This window comes from Rhineura floridana, chromosome 3 (genome assembly GCF_030035675.1).
Source record: "Rhineura floridana isolate rRhiFlo1 chromosome 3, rRhiFlo1.hap2, whole genome shotgun sequence".
Lineage (NCBI taxonomy): Eukaryota > Metazoa > Chordata > Lepidosauria > Squamata > Rhineuridae > Rhineura > Rhineura floridana.
Window position 1 is genome coordinate 148217132 of NC_084482.1, and position 23686 is coordinate 148240817.

At 40.5% G+C, this 23686-nt stretch overlaps 1 protein-coding gene across 12 annotated transcripts in view; it reads right to left on the reverse strand.

Annotated features, from left to right (window-relative positions):
* The window catches only part of TASOR (transcription activation suppressor), a 132470-nt gene that overhangs the window by 94526 nt on the left and 14258 nt on the right, over nucleotides 1–23686 (reverse strand). For all 12 annotated transcript variants that reach the window (XR_009761484.1, XR_009761485.1, XM_061618269.1 and 9 more), the window contains exons 5-13: nucleotides 23305–23396; nucleotides 22137–22295; nucleotides 21662–21783; nucleotides 15817–15848; nucleotides 4756–4861; nucleotides 4403–4506; nucleotides 1830–1933; nucleotides 1537–1609; nucleotides 1373–1447 (exon numbers count right to left, since the gene is read on the reverse strand). Coding sequence is in view for 10 of the 12 variants with exons in the window: in XM_061618269.1 (XP_061474253.1) it covers nucleotides 1373–1447; nucleotides 1537–1609; nucleotides 1830–1933; nucleotides 4403–4506; nucleotides 4756–4861; nucleotides 15817–15848; nucleotides 21662–21783; nucleotides 22137–22295; nucleotides 23305–23396 (867 nt within the window). In the remaining 2 variants the exon portion in view is untranslated. The remainder of the gene's footprint in view (nucleotides 1–1372; nucleotides 1448–1536; nucleotides 1610–1829; nucleotides 1934–4402; nucleotides 4507–4755; nucleotides 4862–15816; nucleotides 15849–21661; nucleotides 21784–22136; nucleotides 22296–23304; nucleotides 23397–23686) is intronic.

The window sequence follows — 23686 nt, forward strand, 5'->3', positions numbered from 1 at the left end:
TTTAGAATATAACTGATTTTAATGGTGTTTGTATATATACTTTTGCAGATTGCCCTTGACCAAGGGTTGCATTAACACCTAAACACAGTGGGCTGCAATAAAAAATTATCATTCAAAATTCTCTACCGTTTGCTGGTTTGGCACCTTGAGGATCTCCCTCTCTTTGGCTGCTGATTTTAAGCATAACCCTGCTCCCATGTATCACCAGGTAAACTCTTAGCCTAGCTACAGTCTTCCTGTAAGAGGCACAGAACCCATGTGTGGGGCTTCCTAGACACCACAAAGAACCATCATTCTCTTCTCTGTTAAGACAAACCACTATTATTGATCCTTTGACTAAGTCCATTCTATGAAGAGTGCATTAGGACGTCAGTCAGTCAGGAAATCAAGCCTACAGTTCTAACCACAATTACTAGGAAGCAAGTCACTTTAGTCTACAGAACTAACTTATGAACGTATGAACTGATTAGTCACAGCAAAATTTGTATAATTATCAATTCTGCATTCCTTTATTGATGTTTTATTGTGATTTTAAATATATGTAAGCTGCTTTGACTGGTTGTAAACCTCAGAAAGCCAGGGTTGAAATCTCATAAACAAAAATAAAATAAATAGTAAGTATTAAAGTTTGAGGCTTATAGGATAGTTTCTCTTTGGCAGCATCTTGAAGACCCACCATATAAGCCCTGTCACCCCTCAGGAGGAGAAAGGAGCTAAATAGCATTCTTAATCCTCTTCTGCACTGTACTCTGTCACTGCCAGCAGATAAGCCTTCTCATTGGCCCCCACCACCTAGCAAGAGCTACATATTACATATGCTCTGAGAGGTCTTTCAATCTCAAGCGAAGCATCCAAGGCCCTGAGGTATGTCAGTTGTAACCATATCACCTTGGCAACAAAACAGACATCCAAATCTTGGTCTTCATCTTGCTCCTCAAAGCCTGCTGATGGTCATGGCCAGCAAGCCTCCTGACTGCGCTCCTGCCCAATGTCAACAGGAAAACCAAGGCTGTCTTTACTGTCTTCCCCCCACTCCCCTTGCTCATGTCACAGGGCTAGGTCGCTGAACACTATTTTTACATCTGTAGTATTGCATCAGCCTTTTAAGTGGAGATCTTTATCGCAGTTTGCATCTGCATTGGAACTAATAACTGTTGATGTACATGGAATTGTTTCTAAATGTTTGTTTTGTTATATTTGGAATTATTTTTACACTTTTCTTGTTTTATGGTTGTAACTGTTTCACCTGTTTTATAATTGTTTGTTTTGTTATAACCCACCCTGGGACCTTATGATAAAGAGCTGATAAGGAAACTAATAAATATTACACTTAACAAATAATATACTTCTACATTAAAGATTTAAAACTTACTTGAAGTCACTACACCTCTAGGATTCCGAAAGAGAAACAATGCTTGCAGAACATGAGGCTTTCCTGTTCGGTTATCTGATTAAAAAAATGCAAACCATAAAATAATGAAGTTGTTCATTAAAAGAAAAGAAACTAAATTGTTGATGAAGAAACAAGTTGCATACCATATGGGGAAGCCATTTGATAAGAAGAAAGCAGCAAGAGATATCCCCTGTCTACAAGCGGTTTTATAATAACCTGAAAAAAGGAAGTTTACAGAGTTTACACACCATAAAAAAATGCTCCAACACTAAACATATTTTAAATTTGGAATACCCACTGAAGTGTACAGCAAGGTGACATGTACTAGACTGCTCATGGTGTATTGTCAAAAAATATAAGCTGACCAAATTATTCTTGGAACTCTCAATGTAACAACTACATACATAGTAAAGTTATGAAAAGACTGTATACTCACTAGTTTGTCTGTCTCTAGCCTTTGAAGTAAACCTTCCAAATTACTTCCTGATCTAGTCTTTTCCACAACTTCATACAGACTACAATACATTCCATTCCTGAACTCTGAAAATGCAGAAAAAACAACTTCCATCAGTCTCCCCTGCAAAAGGGCAAAGCAAGCAAATATCTGTCTATATTTGCTTGAGTCCTCAGTAACACAAGCAGAAGCTACTTGGAATTCAAGCTAATATAGATGGATCCCCTCCTCCCTCTGCACTCCCCAAAAGTTGTCTTGACAGGGTAGAGATATTCTTCTGAACAGGACAGGATATGGGGGGGCTGCTGAGGAATAAGGGAATCACACAAAATTGATTAGAGCTAACTTGTGTGAACACTATTCTGTTTGCAACAGAGCTTCCCACACTTCATTCCACGGTGTTTAGAAGGATTCCTTCACACACACACCCAAGAGGTTTTGGGGGACATTCAGGGGATGGGGAGGGGAAGGTCCTCTTGCATTCTGTTTGCACTACTTATGTTCCAAGCCATCATGTATTATTTAGACACACATTTCTAGACCGCTTTTCTATTTAAAAACAGCCCAGAAAAAGAGTAACAATATATAATAAAAACAACAGATAGCAATATTTACTCAGAGATATAAAGTTTTTTTAAAATGCATTTAAAAAATATATATGTAAAGCCAGAATAAGCAACAATATAATAAACCACTAGAAGTCTTGAGGGGGAAAGGGTTTGACCTGGAATCAAAAACAAGTGTTGGTATCATTCTCAAAATGTCTAGAGAAAACATTCCATAAACATGGCAACACCCCTATAAAGGCTCTCCTCCCAAACACCACAAACCCAGTTTCTACTGGCATAGGACCTCTGAAATGCATCCTAAGTATAAGGCATGCTCATATGGGAGAAAATGGCCCCTTAAATACCCTAGTATGAAGCCATTTTGGACTTTTAAATGTCAAAACCAGTACCCTGAATTCAGCTTAGAAACACAATGGAAGATGATGAAAATCTTTTCAGATGCTTTTATGTATGTCCAGGCTGATATACTCCGAACAACTTAAAATTTTCTGAACCATCTTCAAAGGCAGCCCCTACATGCAACATGCTGTAATAATCTAACCTGGAAAAGAACTTGTAGCTGTGCCAAAGCTTGTTCTGTCTACCAGCAGCTGAAACTGGTAAAGGCATTTAATGCCACACATAATACTTAAATATTCCAAATGAAGGCTGGATCTCTAACAGCATACCCAAGCTGCAAATCTGCTTCTTAAGGGCAAGAGTAACCACATCAAGAGTAAGCAAGAAACATCTTTCCACATCAACTGAATCACCCACTAGTAGTATCTCCCAGCTTGCCCAGATTGAGTTTCAGTATTAGCTCTCATCTAAGTCCATTACAGACACTAGGCACTGATTCATCACTTCTACCATCTCAATGGATTTTGATGCAAAGGAGAAGTAGAACTGGTTGTCACCAAGATGCTAATGAGACAAGTCTCCAGACAATTTCTCTCAGCAGATGCATGAACACATTAAACAGCATTGGGCTCAAAGTAGATTCCCAAGAAACACGAAAAGTCATGCCATCTCCATTATCTTCTAAAATATACATGCTAGGTAAGAGCAGCCATCACAAAATAGTACCTCCTACCCACATTCCATATAGAAAACCCAGAAGGCCACCATGGCTGGACAGTACTGAAGGAGCAAAACCAAGAGATACAGAAAAACCAGCAGAACTGCACTCCCCTGTAGCTGTGGATTGTCCATCAGGATTACCTAGGCAGTTTCAAAGGCAAACCTGAGCTTGCATCCAGATTGAAATAAGCCTTGCTATTCCGTTTCATCCAATAATCCAGTGTCTGGAGTTGCACCACCACTACATGCTCAAATATCCCTGTCCCAAAATGGAGATTTGTGACCTGCCAGTTATTATATTGATCTTGGTCCAATAAATATTCTCATGGAGAAGCCACACAGCTGCATCTTTCAGAGCAGCTGGCATAAACTGATGAATTATCTTCTGAACTAAGCCAATCATCCCTCATCAGTTAGCAGTTATCAACTGCAAAAGACAAAGACTGAGCAGACACATGGTAGGCTTTATCCCATAAAGCACACTGGCAACTGTTTGCTTGGATGAATTTCAGTTATTGCAATCTGAGACGTGGGCAGACAGAGCTCCAAGAACTCTGTGTATATGTACAGTAACAATGGCATTCAACCAACAAATTGGATAGAATGTGAACGATTTTATCAGCAATTGATTAGTATGCACATCAATGAGCTGTCAAGAGTTCTCTGATCTTCCTGTAGTCTACACCAAGTAGACTCAATACCACTTGAAATAGTTCTACTGAACAATACTACGCTGATGCAATAATGATGGAAATGCATTGCATCTTTGCCACCGAGTGAGTTCTAAAATGAGCACTAGGCTCTTGTTTTGTAACCACCTACCCTGCTGCTTCATTACCCTGATCTCACCAGTTTACCAGTGACCTAAACAAGAAGAATGCATAAAGGCATCCAATAGTAAGGATAGTTAATTAGTAGAGATCTTACCTTCCCTTTCTCCTGAATACATTTCTTTTTGCAACACACGTGGAGATACACGCTTTGTCAAGTTTTCGATGCTCATAACCAACTCTACATCAAGTTTTTCAGGTCTGTACATCAAAGAATAAAGAAACTAGAGGTTATCTTCTCAGCAGATATTATCGCATTTTTAGCTAATATTATTCTTATATCATGTTTAAAAACAGAGTTGGAATTGTGCATAGAGCTAGAAAAACTTTCTAGCAACAACAAAAATTGTCATATGTCTAGAATGGGAGTGCTCCAGACTTTCAAGATTTGACATAATCTAGTCTAACAAATTATGATTTGAGGACTGCTTTTGAACGTTTAATACTTACAGTTTGCAGGGAAGCAAAGGACGCATTTCTGATTTCAAAGCAGCATGGCATACAAGCGTCCCTCTGTTTAAAAGCTGTCCTTTCCATAAGGTGTAGCTTGGCTTACCTACATTAAAAAAAAATCAATTTTGTTGTATTTCTTATAAAATTGTGCTTTGAAGATACAAGTAGAGAGTTAAAGTGGGATAAATTTATATCCCAAATATTGTAGCATGAGAAGATTATGTAGAAATGACCAGACAACAGGGCTGTGGAGTCGGAGAGTCAGAGTCAATTTTGGATGGAGTCGGAAGAAATGTACCAACTCCGACTTCAAAATAAATTTTGATTGACAATTTTTTTACAATATAAATTCAAAATGTCAAAGAAGCTTCCCATGAAGTCACCTGTAGTTGAGCATTTCACCATAACTCAAGATGGAAAACGTTTTGTGTGTCAGTGACACAGGTCCCAGATGAAGACAAATGCTGTGATGTCAAGATCAGAGCATATTCAGGCAGCAATAAAAATGCTCCTATGAGAGCTTCCAATTTAAAAAGACATTTACAGCCCTTTCCAGGGCGGTGGAGTTGGAAGCAATTTTGGGTGGAGTCAGAGTCGAAGTCAGACAGTAGAAAAATAGAGGAGTCGGAGGTTTGGCGTACCAACTCCACAGCCCTGCCAGAGAAGCTAAACTTTCTTCAACAATAATTTTTAGTTGGGGCAGAAGGGTTTTAACATTGTCACCTCTCCACAAAAATTAGATGGAAAGTAAAAAGTATCATTGATAACATGAAGAAATGGATCGCTCAGCCTTACATTTAACAACTCCCCAGGTAGCCATAGGTGACCAGAAATTTCATGCAGGCAAATGAGTCAGCAAGCAGGGGAGAAGGGAGGGAAAGTCCCCTCCTCCATATCCAGTATGGAAACTCAGGAAACTAGCCTTCTACCAAACAGGCTGGTAGAGGAGGAACACAGGTGAAGGATGGGCTTCCCTTCCTCTGTGGCTTGTACAGAAACTCTTACCAGGTCAGTAACTTTTGTGGACTTATTTACAAGGCTGGTCTAAAAGGTAAAGGTGTCCCCGCACTTGTAGTGCGAGTCATTTCCGACTCTTAGGGTGACGTCTTGCGACGTTTACTAGGCAGACCGTATGTATGGGGTGGGATTGCCAGTTCCTTCCCCGGCCTTTCTTTACCCCCCAGCATATGCCGGGTACTCATTTTACCAACCACGGATAGATGGAAAGCTGAGTGGACCTTGACCCCTTTTACCGGAGATTCAACTTCCTTCTTCCGTTGGAAGCGAACTCCGGCCGTGAGCAGAGCTTCAGCTGCGTTACCACTGCTTACCACTCTGCGCCACGGAGGGTCAAGGCTGGTCTAGGTACTCAGAAAGTAATGGACTTTGGATATTCTGTCTTCAAGGACAGAAATGACTCCTCCTGCAAATGACACCTCACAGTTTAAAGTGTTTTATTAGGTTCCCCTGAAATATTATAGCAAACTACAGAACTTACAGACACTATTATACAGTCATATCACACTACTTTGGTACCAGCGGATGAAAACAGTGAGGATTAAAAATGTTATTTACCATAAAATTCCAATCCATTAAATGGAAGGAGAGTAGACTCCTTCATAAAGTATCAGCTTGGCTCCACTCCCATAGACCAAACAGCAAAAAACTCTTCGCACTAGTAGCATGCACCAAAGACCATAGAGACTGAGAAAGAGCAAACTGCTGGGGGGGGGGGGAGAGGCACAAATAGTAAAGAGAATAGAATAACAAGGTCATCCCCACCTCCCCAGCTCTCTGTCTAATCTGGGCTCATGCCATGGTGCCCATAGGTGTAACTACTTTCCTTCCACTTAATAGAATGGAATTTCCCCATTATCCATAACGAAGTTACATTACATCCAGGGTGCTCAAGAACAGTGACTTTCTTGATGAACTCCTCCATGTGGGAGAAACCTAAGCATGTACTTCCACCCAAAGGCAGCTTTTGTTGAGGTTAAGATGTCACCTTCTTGAGCTTTGTGAAGATGTGCCCCAATGTACATATGTCTGTCTTCCAAATATCCTCCATGGGCTACCTTTCACTGTTATCACAGTGGACTGTTTCAGGCATCAAGGTCAAACCATGGTTTGGTTGACAGGACTATGTCTCAGTTCCCCTTGCATGCTCCAACTCATTTCCTGGTTCATGATAACTACCGTGCTGTTATAAAAAAATGAATTATAAACCTCTTTTTAAGATTCTGGATACACTTATGCACTCACTGACGTCTTCCTCTCCTGAAATGAGACCCCCTAAGATGACCCGAGGGGACGGGTCTGAGCCTGATCCTGAGTCCCTGCTGACGACTCTTACCACACTATCAGTATACGGGTCCGAACTAACTCCTTTAGTGCCTTTGCCTGCTTCTAGACAACCCCTGAATGATTGCCTAGCCAATATTGGTGATCGACCTGAGACACAATTGCAACATTCCTGTGATACTGGCGATTCAATGGAAACACAACTACAACTTTGTTCAGACGTACCTAAGAAGGAGCAGACACCCAAGAAGAAGTCTAAGAAGGAAACTAATTTGCTACCCTCTGTTCTTGAGACATCTACTACACCCCTTGTAGCTTTGTCTTCTGGGGGTGTTAAGGAGTATATGGTCCCTCAAACAAAGGATGAAACAGAATGTTGGTCTTTACGACTCAGTCGGAACAAGATAATCTTATCCTTTTTCCCATATTCAAGTAATACTGGTCAATACCTGAATCGAAAAACTTACATTTTTAAAGTTTTACAGTCCTTGAATGTGGTCTCAATTAGAAGTGATGATATAGTCAAGGTTGAAACCTTGAGTGACAATCCCTCTACCATGGTAGTATTATTAACCTTTAGATCTTATAGTATGGTTAATACATTTTTAGCAAGAAGATCTTGTTTACTGAGGTTTGGCATCCAGGTGCAAAGACGTTTTACTAACGTAGCAAGACCACGCCCTTTATGCGTAAAATGGCGCCGATTCGATCTATCACCTCAAATTCAGCCATTGGTTATGGAAAAACAGCCTTGGATAATTGTGTATCTATAACATCCACTCACTTTAATATCACTAGTAGTGATATTGTTGTTTTGGACAGTTATAATGACTCTGCTAGCCTTTCATCTACGAGCACCCCAGCTCAGTTGTCTCAATTGTCATTACAGTCTTTTTTCCAGGGAGATCATGAGGACAAAGTGTCTGCCTTCTCTTATGGTGAAGCAGATGAGTTGTTATCTAAATTTACCAGCTTTTCTGATACTGCCCAGCAAGATATTATTAACGACCTACAAGAACTTTTAAAATCCTTACAGAGCAAAAGGTTGTTGGTCAGATCTTTTAAGGATGTAGAATTGGCTCCTCCCTGTAAAGCCCAGATGACAGAACTGAATACTACTCATTATAGTTTGCACAATGTAGCTTTAGTACACCAAGAGGATTCTAAATCACCTTGATGTTACATGAGTCAGCCAGTTATTCTATCTTCCTTATCTAGAACGATATTAGGGAATTCTAATATGAACTTGCCAAAGTCCCCAAGGGATCCTAGCTTTGGAGAATCCATAACAACTTTACTCGGGAATGGGAGATATGATATGAAGAAAGTCTCATATCATTTTAAGAGGAATCAACTTCATCGCTGGCTATCTATTCCTACTCGACTTCCTCAGCCAAATAGACAGGTGTACTTGGAGGACAATTCCCCCGGGTTATTAGTCCTGCTTTTCAATGCCAGGTCGGTGAATGAAAAAACTTTGATCATTCAGGATCTTATCCTGGATGAACGCACCGACCTGATATGTATTACAGAGACCTGGTTGGATAAATCTGGTGGAGTCAATCTCACTGGTCTTTGTCCACCAGGTTTCTGTGTACAACAGCAGGCTAGACCTGGGGGACAGGGAGGTGGAGTCGCAGTGGTCTATCGTGACTCCATCTCTATGACCAGGTGTCCTCTCCTGCAATCTATCAGGTTCGAGTGTGTGTACCTAAAGCTTTGTGGGCGAGATAGTTTGGGGATTTTACTAGTATATCGCCCCCCCTTGCTGTTCAACAGTTTCCTTACCCGGGCTCTCTGGGTTGGTTTCGGGGTTGTTGTTGGAGTCTCCCAGACTGTTGGTTCTGGGAGACTTCAATGTCCATGCGGAATCCTCACTCTATGGAGAAGCCCGGGATTTCATGGCTGCTATGACAACCATGGGGCTATCTCAATTAATATCTGGCCCCACTCATATAGCAGGTCATACCCTCGACCTTGTTTTTTATGCGGGACGGAAGGATGATGATCCAGGAGTGATGGATTTTTCAATAACTCCGCTGTCATGGATGGATCATTACCTGGTCAGTTTTAGACTAACTGTGACTCATACCCTCTGCCGGGAGAAGGGACCTATTAGGATGGTCCGCCCTAGGAGATTAATGGATCCGGTTGGATTCCTGTCAGCTCTTGGGGAATTCCCTGTCCCTCAAGTCAACGATTCTGTCGAAGCTCTGGTCGCACTCTGGAATAGTTAAATGACCAGGGCTATAGACACAATCGCTCCTAAGCGTCCCCTTGTGCATGCCAGAGCAAAATCAGCTCCTTGGTTTTCCAGCGAGTTACTGGCGATGAAACGCACTTGTAGGGGTCTAAAGCGATGATGGCGGAAAACTCGCAGTGAATCTGACCGATTTCTCGTTAAAATATTTTCTAGAATTTATTCGGCTTCAAGATGATCTGCGCAAAAGGCTTTTTCTACGGCCTCCATTTCTTCAGCCGTCAATCAGCCAGCAGAATTATTCCGAGTGGTCAAAGGTCTACTTAACCGCGATCACTCCGAAATTAATGAGGATTCTTCTCCAACTCGTTGTCAAGAATTAGCCACGTATTTCGCGAACAAGGTCGATCAGATCCGCTCCGACTTGGACGCCAATATTAATGCAGTCTCTAAGGATGTACCTGTGGCCTCTGTCTGTCCTATTAAGATAGATTCTTTTCAACTTGTTCAACCTGGAGATATAGACAAGCTTCTCGGCGGAATGAGGCCTACCACCTGCCCACTTGACCCTTGTCCATCTTGGATCTTGAAACAAGCTAGAGGTGGACTGGCCACATGGGTATGTGGTGTAGTTAATGCCTCCCTTCACCAAGGCTCTCTTCCAAGTTGCCTGAAGGAGGCGCTTTTAAGACCATTGTTGAAAAAACCCTCCCTAGACTCATTGTGTTTGAGTAACTATCGACCAGTCTCCAATCTACCTTTTCTTAGTAAAATAGTGGAACGGGTGGTGACCATTCATTTGCAACGTTTCCTAGAGGAAACGGATTATCTCAATCCATTCCAATCTGGTTTCAGACCTGACCATGGGACTAAGACGGCTCTGGTTGCCTTGGTGGATGACCTTCGCAGGGAACTAGACAGGGGAGTGTGTCCTTGTTAATTCTCCTGGATCTCTCAGCGGCCTTCGACACTATCGACCATAATATCCTTTTGAGCCGCCTAGCCAGAATGGGACTAGGGGGCACTGTTTTGTGTTGGCTCCGCTCTTTCCTGGAGGGTCGGACTCAGAAGGTAATACTTGGAGACTCCTGCTCAGCTCCTTGGCCCCTGACTTGTGGGGTGCCACAGGGCTCTGTTTTGTCTCCTTTGTTATTTAATATCTATATGAAGCCGCTGGGTGAGGTCATCCAGAGGTTTGGAGTTCAATACCACCAATATGCAGATGATACCCAGCTTTATTTCTCCTTTCCTCCTGATGCCAAGGAAGCCATCCAGCCCCTGAACCAGTGTCTGTCCTCAGTGATGGATTGGATGAAGGAGAACAAGTTGAAATTAAATCCAGACAAGACGGAATTGCTCTGCGTCAGTCGTGGGACAAACCTGGAAATAGGGAACCTACCTGTGTTGGACGGGGTTACACTCCCCCTAAAAACTCAGGTTCGCAGTTTGGGTGTGCTTCTGGACTCGGCTTTGACCCTGGAACCCCAGGTCTCTGTGGTGTCCAGGAGCGCTTTTGCCCAGCTAAGACTGGTTCGCCAACTGCGCCCGTTTCTAGAGACATCCGATCTGACGAGAGTAACACACGCCCTAGTTACATCCCGGTTGGATTACTGCAACACACTCTACGTGGGGCTGCCTTTGAAGACAGTTCGGAAGCTTAAACTGGTTCAACGTGCGGCAGTGAGAATGCTGACGGGGGCTGGCCTTCGGGCTCGTACAACCCCCCTATTACAACAACTCCATTGGCTGCCGTTTTGCTTCCGGACTCAATTCAAAGTGCTGGTATTAACCTTTAAAGCCCTACACGGCCTGGGCCCTGTCTATTTGTCCGATCGGTTGCTTCGTTATGAACCCTCCCGTCTTTTGAGGTCCTCTGAGGATATACTTCTCACGATCCCTTCAGTCTCACAAGCTCATTTATCAGGAACCAGAGATAGGGCGTTTTCTGTTGTCGCTCCTAGACTCTGGAATGCTTTGCCAGCGGAGGTACGGTTGTCTTCTTCAGTTTTGGCATTCCGCCGCCAGGTTAAGACGATCCTTTTTCGGACTGCGTTTAAATTGAACGTGGAATAGGAATTTTAACAAATTATGTTGTAAGCATTAGTTTTTTGTATGTTTTTAACTATATTGATTGCATGTAGAGGTTGTAAATTTTATTGTGTTCTATTTTATCCTCCGTTATTCGCCGCTCTGAGTTTCTGGTTCAAATAGAGCGGGCTAGAAATAAATAAATAAATAAATAAAGTTTACCATGAGATCTGAAGTGGGCAATTCATGTTGACCACAAATCAGAAATAGACACCATCGTTTAACCACCATGACTCTTCTCAGAAGTGTAGTGTTGTTGAGCTTTATATCGTTCCCAAATATGAACTTTCAGTCAGACTTCATCCCCTATGTGGCATACATAGCTGTCAGGAAGCTTAATTCTGGGCTATGAGGGTCTCCATCCAGTTTACAATTCCTTTATCTTAGAACATTGCCCCTGGGTTCTGACTGACAAGCCAAGAATCCTGCTCAAAACAGACTGGTATCCATTATGGGGAGACCCATTTTGGAACCTGCAATGGCATGTCCTCCAGACAGAGATGATGTTGGATCCATCACTATACCAACCCTCCAAACATCTCTTGGCTATTCTGTCCTCCTTTGGATTCCTAAAATGGAGAATCTCATGGAATGGCTCATGTTTTGGTCACTGGTACAAAAGGAGTAGCAAGTATGTATTCTTCATTCTTGCTCATTAAAGGGCAACTTGCTCTTGTTCTTAATTATTCCTGCTTCCAGTGGAGGTCCACAGCTTAGACACTGAATCAAAAAGAGAGCCAAATGTCAGGTCATTGTAGGTTTATTAATACCACTGTTGAAGCCACAGATTCCTCCGTACTACATACTGCCAAGGCTCAGGCATCCAGATACATGGTTATTCATCATGAGTCAGCCAGAAAGGCTACTCACTCACTCACTTTTTGAGCCTCTCTTCTGAGTGTCTTGGACTTCAGAAGAGCCCAGAATACATAGCTCTCTTTGCCCATGGAACAAATGCTCCTAGTTTATTAATTTAAATTGACACGTAGTTTTGTTTTCTCCTTTTCATCAGATCCAGGTGATGTGGATGCTTCCCTAAAGGAGTCTCTGAGATTAGAGGTGCCCTGGGCAAGTGAATAAATTTATGCCCTATCCAGTTAAGATACAGTTGACAATGGTGGAGGACTCAGTGGATCAGCTTGCCAAGGGAACACTAATCTTTGAAAACAATCACACACTTATGATCAGGTTTGTAATCTGAGAGTGCTCCTAGTCCCACAACATTGCTCCTGGATTCTCAGCGGCAACTGTGACCAGGACGGAAGTCTATGAACTTCAGTTGGTCTGCCAGATATGTCACTACTGGAAGGCAGAAACCTGCTCATTCATACTGTGGTGAGCTCCAAAGTAGACTACTAAAGCATCCTTCATCATAAACATAGCTGGTACAGAATACTACCCATCTGTTAACATGGATATGCAGGCAATAACCAGTTACATCAAGTCTGAACTCATTTACACTTCTAACCAGTTTGTTTTCAGGCTCAATTTTAGGTGATGGATTTGATATTTAAAGCTGCATACAGTCTGGGTCCCAAGGATCTCAGAGGGTAACTTCCATTCAAGCCCCACAAAGCTATAAGATCTACCCAAGAGGCCATACTATAATTTCCTTACTTTAGATAGGTACACTTGCCATCTACTAGTAGCAGGGCCTTTTTTGCAATAACCCAGGAATTGTGGGATGTATGTATATGCTTTTTCCTTGTTTCTTTATATTCAGTTGGAGATGCTAATATTCTTATAGGCATTTGGGAATAGAAGAATTCTTACTGGTTTTAACAGTATGTAATTTTGTTTTATTTGTTTTATCATTTGTGTTATTGGTATTTTTAACTTATTGTAAACTGCCTGTCGAAAGGCAGACTATAAATATTGTTAAAAGATAAATGTTGCAGACAAGGAAAGCTTCGGCTCAAAGGACAGCAAAAACTAAGAATACCATGTACTAGATGGAGAAAATCCACTCCTTCAGAGTAATGTCATCACCTTTCACAATAAAAAAGTCAAAGTCTGCTAAGGCTTGGAGCTAGGGGAGAGGTGTGGAGTTCAGGGAAAGGAGAAGATTAAACTGGAGACTCTGATTGATACTTGCTACAATTCCAGACAGCGGTCAACATTGTGAATTAAAAACATATTCACTAATGCAGCCTATCCCACTAAGGGCTAAAGGCCTGAGCTAGAAGTAGCAAATGGACAATATTATTTCCAGAAGATGATCAATATGACGTGTACAGCATTTAGGAGCTGAACTGGTGGCACTTTAGATTAATTTTGGTTGGGCTGTGCAGGATCCAAAAGCTCCTTAGGCAGCAGTACCTAGAGGATGGAACCTTAAAGAACAACAGAAGGAAGGGGGGCTTTTTGAAGGAACTTCAAGCCACTAGAAACTAGAATACATAGTAGAGAAGTGCTGGAGGCAATGTGCATTTCAGACTTCATGAAATAAGGGGAAAATGAAGTAGTACTGTGAAAGGCAAACCACTCTGATTTACCAAATCTTTTCTTCGTCAGAATTAATTAATTTAAAGCAGTAAGTGGGAAGCTCAGAACCATATTCAGCAAGATGTATAGCAAAGGTAATGCAGAACAGCTCTAACATAGTATAGCTGAAGAAAACCACACAGGGACAGCCATCTTGATCTATTCTCTCCATCATGTAGTTATTAGTGGGTGTTTTGATGCCTCATCCCATGAAACAAGGTATCCTTAGTTGCATGATTATTCACTGACTGGCCCAAATCTGAACCCAGATGTGTTCATTATTATCATCAGATTCCACTAACACAAGAGCCCAGTTGGCATGTCATTCTAAGCCATACTTAAGAACAAAACTAGTTTAATGTGAACCCAAGATCTCACTCTGCTCCTCACTCCTACTACTCCTGGGAAACAAACTAGAGTATGGCCTGTTGTAACGTCCAAATCCAGGCTTGTGGTTTGTTTCTCTGCAAGCACACCACAAACAGTAAGTCAATACCAAGCCTTATTTCCTGGTGACAAGGCAGCTGCAGGAGAGTAATGAGAACATTTTTGTTTTTGACTATCATTTAATGTGGCATGTGAACCAGGCCAAGGGGGAATGGGCTATAAAAATTACACACCTCCCCACCAAAAATTGTCTTCTACCAAGCAGGCTGGTGGAGGCAGGACAGATCACTCTGCCATCCCTGTATCTATCTGTTGCATTTACATGCTGGTTGTGGAGGAAAAGATTTTCCTCCTCTGTGGCTACCATGGAAATCAGAGGAGAAATGGAGCAATCCAGCCCTTCTCTGTCACCATGCTCACCTACCTGCATGGAATTCCTGGTTGCCTATGACTATCAGATGAGTTGCTAAATACAAGGCTGAATTAAATGCTGGATTTTAAAAGGCAGACAGTTGTTCATTTCAAGAAGACACTCTGTTTTATAGTGTTTATTTTCCATTACTCTAACAATAGCTATTTCAATCTCCTACCATTTTCTTGTTTCACCATTTCTAGCTTATAACATTAGGAAAAAACCCTCGAACTGCACATACATTTTATATGTACTTGCATACATAAACATACAGCACAACTATGCAAACAAACAAATGTATACAAATATTTAATCTATGTAAATTAGATTTGGATAGCAAATAATTTCATTTTTTCTAGCAGATACACATAACCAAATCTCTCTACTGCTATGAACTAAAAGTATAAACATCTGATAAAAGAACATCCTATGCATTTTGTAAAGACGAGCCAGCGCATGCTTCGTTGCAGAAGAGAGACAGTGGTCAAATAGGAAAGATATTCCTTGCAGGCCATGAAGATTAAATTTATGCAATGCACGCAACAGCCACTTTTAAAGCCACTATAAAGCAAGGTTCTGGCTTATCATGATTTACAGCAAGAGTGAGCAGCATTCTGGTGCACATTGCCCAATCACTCCTGCAACACTACTCTCCAGACATGGCCAGGATGAAAAAAGGAAGCCTTGGCTCCCCATCACATCCAAATCAGGGATTGTGGTTTATTGCTTCGTAACAAGCCACAGACTCAAGTCAAACTTTATTGTTTGTGGTTTGTTAGGGAACAACAAGTCACAGTTCCAGGTTTGGACGTAATGGGAAGGCAAGGCTTCCTTGTTTATTTATCCCACTGACAGTAGGGAAGGAGGCTAAGCGGGAGCAATTGGTGCTAGCACGCTGTTTGTTCAACTCTAAACCACTATTAGCCAGAAACTCTGGCTTATCGTTGTGCATGAATGCAAACAGGCAGATCAGATCAACAGACCTAAGCCCTAGGTGCAAAGGTAGATAGGTGAAGCATGCTAAATAACTAAATTCTACAACAGCATACAGTCTCAACGTCAGAAAAGATGCCACTTGTGGTCAACCCATCCACTCTGAATTACTCTCATAACACCACATATCCTAGCACATTTAGGGACTTGGACTATAATTCAAGACAGTTCTATTGATCAATTGAATTCTTACCAGTGCTCTTATCCATACCAGAAATCTTTGATCTACAAGCAAAATACATAGTTAAAACCAAAAAGCAGAAGTAATTCTTTCCCTCATATATAGTTTCCTTTTTTATGTTCTTGATTATTGAACTGCAATGGACCAAACACCTCTTCACCTACGTTTTCTTCTCTTTGGCTTTTAAAACTAAGAGCCCTTGGAGATGACATAAATGTACACAATTTACGTATCTGTTGCAGAATATGGGTTTTCTTGACAGTGTGATATTATTTCATTTGGCCATTAGAGACTCAGTTCACCAGAAGTGCAAAGCAACCTTAGTGTAGAAATGCCCTGAAAGCATCCTGTGAGACCCTTTACCTGGTAACACTGGCCTCCAGAATGTAACATCTAAAAAATGCCAGTTGTTTCAAAGTTCTAATTAATTCCTAGCAATCTGATCACAATTATATCCTCTGTAATATAGTATAATAATATGGGAACTCAAGGACAGAAGGTAGCATGCAATAATTTTGTTTTTCTTACCAGTTCAGCAATAAAGGAGGAAAGCAAGTTACATTACAAATTGACCCAAGCCCTCAATGGAAAATAGGATATTTCCAGGCCCTCTGGAAGTGAGTGACAAACTTTCCTACAAACCCCTAAGCTGTAGAGTTGCTTCAAAGTGCAGCTGCTGGGATGATTCCCTCCTCGAGTCCAAGGTTGGGCGGAAGGTGGAGAGAGACTGGCAGCTGTGCGGCTAAGGTCTCTGGAGGCCCTAACCAATAAACTCCCCCTTTCCTATTTCAGGATAATAAAAGGATAGCGCAGGTTTCTTGGCTACTGTTTGGTGGTGTCACTCTGACAGCTGCCTCTTGAAGGCCTCCAGTGTTGGAGAGCCCACCACCTCCCTAGGTAATTGGTTCCATTTTTATACAGTTAGCAATTTTTTCCTGATGTTCAGTTGAAATCTGGCTTTCTGTAACTTGAGCCCGTTATTCCATCTCCTGCACTCTGGGACAATACAGAAGAGATCCTGGCCCTCCCCTGTGTGACAGGAAGACTGCTATTATATATTTTAGATTTTAATATTTTAATGTAACTATGTTTTAATTTCGTACGTCACCCAGAGTGGCTGGATTGCCAGCCAGATGGGCGACTAATAAATTTAATAAATAAATAAATAAATATCCCCTCAGTCTTCTCTTCTCAAGGCTAAACATGCCCAGTTCTTTCAGTCTCTCCCCATAGGGCTTTGTTTCCAGTCCCCTGATCATCCTCGTTCCACTCAAGGAAGCTTAAGTGTTCCTTAATACCCCTCATCAATTCTAACATTGTATCCTTGTAACAATTTCTTAGAATTACAGCAAAGGAAACAAACACTAATATGTGGATACTATGGAAACCAGCAAATAAAGTTATGTAGAGTCCACTGGATAGACCTAGACTTAGGCTGAAATCCCTGTTCAGTTGAACATTTGAGGGTCATGGCCAAATAATTTGCTCAGCATGATATGGTCATTTATAAAATAAGAATTGCAATCTCTGCCACAGGGATGTTAACACAACATTCCAAAAACGTTACAGTCTGGACCAGAGATTTAAGCAGTGCAGGCCCACAAAACTTGCAGTTAATCAAGCCAAATAGCCCATTAAATAAACTATTCATTACACACTAGGGCCTCAAAAAAACTTGCACACAAAGATTGAGACTGTCAGCCATATGACGAACTGCAATACACAGCTGCTCAGTTTAGTTTGGCTTAGAGCAGCAGTAACTAAATTATTTTGTACTGAAGGTCATGTTGACCCATGGTCAAACCTCCAGGAGCAGCATGTCAAAGTGTGCTCAGCCAAAGTACAAGAGTGGGCATGGTGAGAACTGCAGATCTCAAGGCTTTACAATAAGCTATTCTACACTATTTTTAATGTTTTTATAATTCCTCATTAAATTATTTTTAAACGGATAAATTTAGGATTGGGACGAGAACATCACAGAATTATTTTGGCATCATAGTAGGACTACAGGAGGGGGGTCAGTATTTTTTTTAACTTTTTTTAAAATAGGCAGACTTTGGAGGGGTGTCTCAAGGGGCACAAAACGTCTGGGGGAGCCAGATAAAGTCCTCAGATTAACCACCCATGGCTTAATGAGTTACAACTACTGTAGAACTGGTTAGCATTCTAGAAGCTTATGTTCTCTTTTTTATTCAGTCACTGATCTGTTACATTTTTTAAAATAATATTTTTCACTGCTGATAATCAAAATGCTCAGGGAGATCTTGAGATGAAGAATGAAATGAAGGAAGCGTCTAAAAGAGGAAATGTTGTAGTAATGGATGACTTCAATGACCCTCATATAGACTGGCAACGTGTATGTATTCCAGTCACAAAAAAGAGGTGAAATTTCTAGATATCCTAAATGACTGTGTCCTAGAACAGTTGATCATGGAACTGACCAGAGGAGTGACAACCCTGGACTTAAATCTTGAGTGGCGCCTAGGAGCTGGTGCAAGATGTAACTGAATCTATTGGGAGCAGTGACCACAGCGCTATTAAATTAAGCACACAGGTAAATGGTCAATTGCAAAGAAAATACAACACTGTCACATTTGACTTCAAAAAAGGAAACTTCCCAAAACTGAGGGGATTTGTAGAAGGAAGTTGAAAGGCAAAGTCAAGGGTCAAAGCACTCCAAATTGCTTGGGAGTTGTTTAAAAACACAATGGTAAAAGCTCAACGGGAGTGTATACTACAAATCAGGAAAGGTACCACCAGGGCCAGGAGGATGCCAGTGTGGCTAATGAGCAGTCAAAAACACTATTAGCAGCAAGAAAGTTTCATTCAAAAAACCTGAAGTCCAAATGAGGAGAAAAAGAAACACAAACTCTGGCAAAAAAAAAATACAAAAAAGACAATAAGGAATGCTAAAAAGGAATTTAAGGAGCACATTGCTAAAAACATGAAGACCAACAACAAAAAATTATTTAGATACATTAGTAGCAGGAGACTGCCTAGGGAGGCCGTTGGACCCTTGGATGACAGGGAAATCTAAGGTGTGCTAAAGGAGGATCAGGAGATTGCAGAGAAACTGAATGAATTCTTTGCATCTGTAGCCCGTCTATAGGCAAATGTATAGCCAAGGTAGAATGGATCCCTGCTTTTAGCCTGAAGGTCTGTATCCCCCTTCACGGCCTCAGCATTTCTTAGGTGTTCAGCTTGTGAATGTTCCTGGCAGAGGGATGGGTCAGAGGATGGTCAATGTAAATATTGTTAGCAGCACAGGTGTTTTATCAGTTGCTTCTAACAAGCTTGAGGCGAGTGTGAGGTAAGAGCATAGCTTGCCAAGAGGTGGTTTAAAGATGCCAGGATGCCTTGGCTATCTGTAGCAGTAATTAGCAGCATGATGTAGCTGTTCCTAGCAATTAATTCCTATTTGAAGGTGCCTTTTTAACCCATGATCAATCAAAGTATACGCTGAAGTGTCATGATTTGATCTTTTGTAGCAATTAATCACTTATGTAACCTCATCGCTGTGCTGGTAAACATGTATGCTATATAAGTGCCTTCGATGCCCAGTATGGGTGTTCAGACCGATGCCAGCTTCTGCAGGGCTGCATCTCTGATCCACTTTTATTGGGCACCTGTGTAAGTTGTTCAATAAACTTTATCTCCTTGTAAGCAAACTTTGTGTCTGCGTATCATCTCTGGTATCCCTAACAACCTGAAGTGGTACAGCATCTGTCTTTACTGCAAAATATATGGGGCAAATCCCTGTGCCTGATCTAACTTCTGCAGGAAACAAGTCTGAAGAACTCAGGCATAGTGGCAACAAGAGACAAAGTTCTAGGCCTAAGAGACTAAATTAAACTGACATATCCAACTGCAAGTTCTCAAATAACTTAAATGTGAAATTTCTGATCTCCTAACAAAAATATGTAACATATTCTTAAGTTCCACCTCCATACCTAAGGACTGGAAAGCAGCCAATGAAAAACCAATCTTCAAGAAGGGATCTAGGGGAATCTGTGGAGTCGGAGTCAATTTTGGGTGGAGTCAGAATCGGTAGAAATGTACCGACTCCGACTTCAAAATAAATTTTGATTGACAAATTTTTTAAAATATAAATTCAAAATGTCAAAGAAGCTTCCCATGAAGTCAGCTGTAGTTGAGCATTTCACCATAACTCAAGATGGAAAACATTTTGTGTGTCAGTGTATGACACAGGACCCACATGAAGACAAATGCTGTTATGCCAAGATCAGCGCATATTCAGGCAGCGATAAACATGCTCCTATGAGAGCTTCCAATTTAAAAAGACATTTATAGCCCTTTCCAGGGCTGTGGAGTTGGAAGCAATTTTGGGTGGAGTCGGAGTCGGACAGTAGAAAAATAGAGGAGTCGGAGTCGAAGGTTTGGCGTACCGACTCCACAGCCCTGCTGTTAGCTTAATGTCTGTTCCAGAAAAACTGGTAGAAAGCATTGTTAAAAATAAGGTAACCAAGCATATAGAAGAATAAGCTGTGATGAAGCAGAACCAGCATGGCTTCTGAATTCATAACTGCAAAGCAGGATTCCAGTGCTTAAGTCTAGCATGACCAAGTAGCATACCAACAGACAGCGGTACTCAATAAAATACTTGCAGCAATGCAAGGATTACCGCTAGCACAACAAGACTTGCCTCTCACCATGCTGTCCCCAAATCTGCTCCAAAGCTCATTTAGGGGGCTGGGGGAAGACAAATATTCTATTGCACAAAGAGAAATCCTTGCACTGGGGGAACGGTTCCACTAGTACTATATTATTTATTATTAAGATTTTATTTAATTTCTATCTTGCCTGTCCTCCAAAAAGGAGCCTTACATCAAATACAACCTTTAACTGGGAATTGTTTAACCATCTATTTTACCTATAACAAAAATTCCATTAAATAAGCAAGCAAGTACTGTTTTTATATAAGAGAACAGAAGCCAAGGCTAATATGTGAACCCAGGCATACCCATGTGCTACACTAGAAGTCACACAAGGAACAGGATTGCCTTAACCTGTTAGGTTTAAAATACTCCAGTAGGTCTTTTAAGTGGCACTATTGCCATGTAAGTTCTTTGAAGCCCAATTATCAAAATCATCTAATTCACTTACAAATCAAATTAAGTTTATGCAAGTGTTGAAAATGAAATTTTTCTGTACAGGATAGTGATTATGGATGACAGGATATGCTAAAATATAGACCAGACCCCACCATGTGGGGACCCCACCATGTCTGCAGGAGATCAGCTCTGGTTCCTCCTCTCCCTGCATTGTTTCCAGTCAGGCTGGTCATTATAAGAATTACTATGTAACTTTAAGAAATTGTGCCAAACTTTGCTTGTTTTTCTCTTCCCTGTTACCCCTTTTTTCCTTTCGTATCATGTATTCTAGATTACAGGGTATCTTTCACTCGAGAGAGGATTGTTTATTTGAAATATATTGTTCTTTTACTGTATGTTGTTGAACTGTGTTTTATTGAAATGTAACTTGTATTTTAATATGTATTTTGTATTTTTCCTTTTACTTGTGTTTAATTGTGGTAGCCTATGGCTCTGAGCAATAAAGATTTGTTTCATTTCATTTCAGATTATAAGCCTAAGGACAAGGGCCATTTTGCTACCAAGCATTTGCAATTCACAAGCAGGATACAAATGCTGAACATTAAAAAAAATTGTATAGCATGACTTAAATACTTCCATTTCCAATTCTTCATCAAAACCTACTACCATATATATGGATCAAGACCAGCAAAACAGCAAACTAAAAATGTTAATAATACTTAAAAAGAATTATAGTCTTTCACTTTAAATATTACTGCTTTCAAATATAAGTAAATCTTTCTTACCTTACTTGAGGCAAATACTTTTGTACCTTTTCATCCTTGTAAGAAAATGATACAACAGCATATGGACACACATGTCTTGGTCTTTGTCTGATCTCATCAAAGCCATATTCATAGAAATAATACTGGAAACAAATTCAAAAACAATAAACTTAACTTTGCAAATGTCATTACTGTTGAGAGATGTTTACTGAATTTATTTTATAATACAGTTTCAAACTCTTTATTTGAAACTTGTAAATTAAGTACTACTAGCTATACTGAAAGTCATCAGTATCATTAACAAGCTGATAAAGCATACTCGTGATTAAAGGTCAACTTTCAAGACAAATCTCTACAAATTAGAAATGTTAGGTAGTTTCAACCACAAACAGCCAGTATACCAAAAAAACTATACTTCTCACAAAAGCTATAAGTCTGACAGGAAGCACATAAATATTTATATGCATCTGTGTTTGCATAACTTTCATTCTCTTACCTGTGCGCGCTCATATGCTCTGTAAGTTAGGATGGAAGTAATTTTGTTTGCATTCTTTAAAACATGGCATTCATGCTTAGGCGTTGGGTCTAACCCACTTCTAACAGTTAAGTCCATGGGTTTTGCTACTAGATTATCAGATACAGTCTTCATTTTCCCCTACAAGAAATCAGAGAGAGACTATCAGGAAGGTAGCAAACATATGAACTCATACTATTTTCCATCCAATAAATTCAGACAAAATACTCAACTATTTACACAGTAATACCTCAGTTAACAAAGTAAATGCGCCCTGGATATTACTTCTTTCACATAAACTTTGGTGCCAGAGGTTGCTATAACATGGAAAGAATAGGGATAGGTTCCTACACCCTCTAATGGGGGGGGCAGCTTCAACAGGGGCTTTACAGGATGCCTACCCAGCACCCACTCCCTTACCCTCCTTCTCTTCCTCTGAATCATATTGGATCCTACCCGCCCCAGCCCTAGGAGAAAGCAAGAGATCTCAATGCAAAGCAACCACACAAGCTTGTCAATTTCATCCTAGACAAGCAAAGGCACAGACTTGTCACTTTATTGATAGCTAAGACACAGGCTGGTCAGTTTCACCTCAAAGCAGAGTCACAGGCTTGAAAGTTTATCCAGCTCAGTCTCACCTTTAAAAAAGTCTTTCTTTAAAGGAGCTTTGTTCCTGGAGGATTTGTTAACTGAGATATTACTGTAGTTCACTCACTGCAAATACTCTAAGAACATGTTTGCAGTCTTCTGAAAATGCCATTTACTAAACCAGACTCTTCAGTTCTGAGAACAACCTATGCCTACAGAACTGTTAGTAAATTTTAAAATTTTACACTCCTTAGTAAATTTTAAAATACTGCAATCTGAATTATACAGTAAAGACTCTGCCTCATGTCAGCAGACATACTATATTAAGAAACATGCCATTTCAGTTTATTTATTTAATGTTTTATTTAATAAGATTTGTTACCTGCCCTACATCATAAGATGCTGGGGGGAGGGGGGTTACAGCAATAAAGAATACAATTATAAAAATGGATAAAAACATTACAATTATAAAATTCATAAAATACATTCTTACAGTAATTTAAGAAAAAGGGATACAACATAATCAGTAAATTGTGAGTGAACTCAAACAGTTTAAACTTACTTTTATTACTTTAAATATAATAATATCACCCACTGCTTTAGCCTCAAGAGGATTAGCTTGCAATAAATCAGCATACCTAGAAAGATATACACCTGCAGAATGTGAAATGAACAAATGCCAAGGTAAGATTCAACATTTATGGAATTCTTCAGAACTGTTTCTTGGTGATGTACAAGAGAATGCCCACTACCATAAAATATAATTTCACTCTATTTTATAACTTACATTAAACTAATAAAACCAATTCCATCCTGAAAGTATATAATCAATGCACGTGAGACAGAAGAGCTAATACGTAACAATCTATGGTGATAAAATCAAATCTGAGCAATCAAACGCTTTTTCTTCTAAAAAAGTTCTCTATATGAAAATTGTTGGAAAC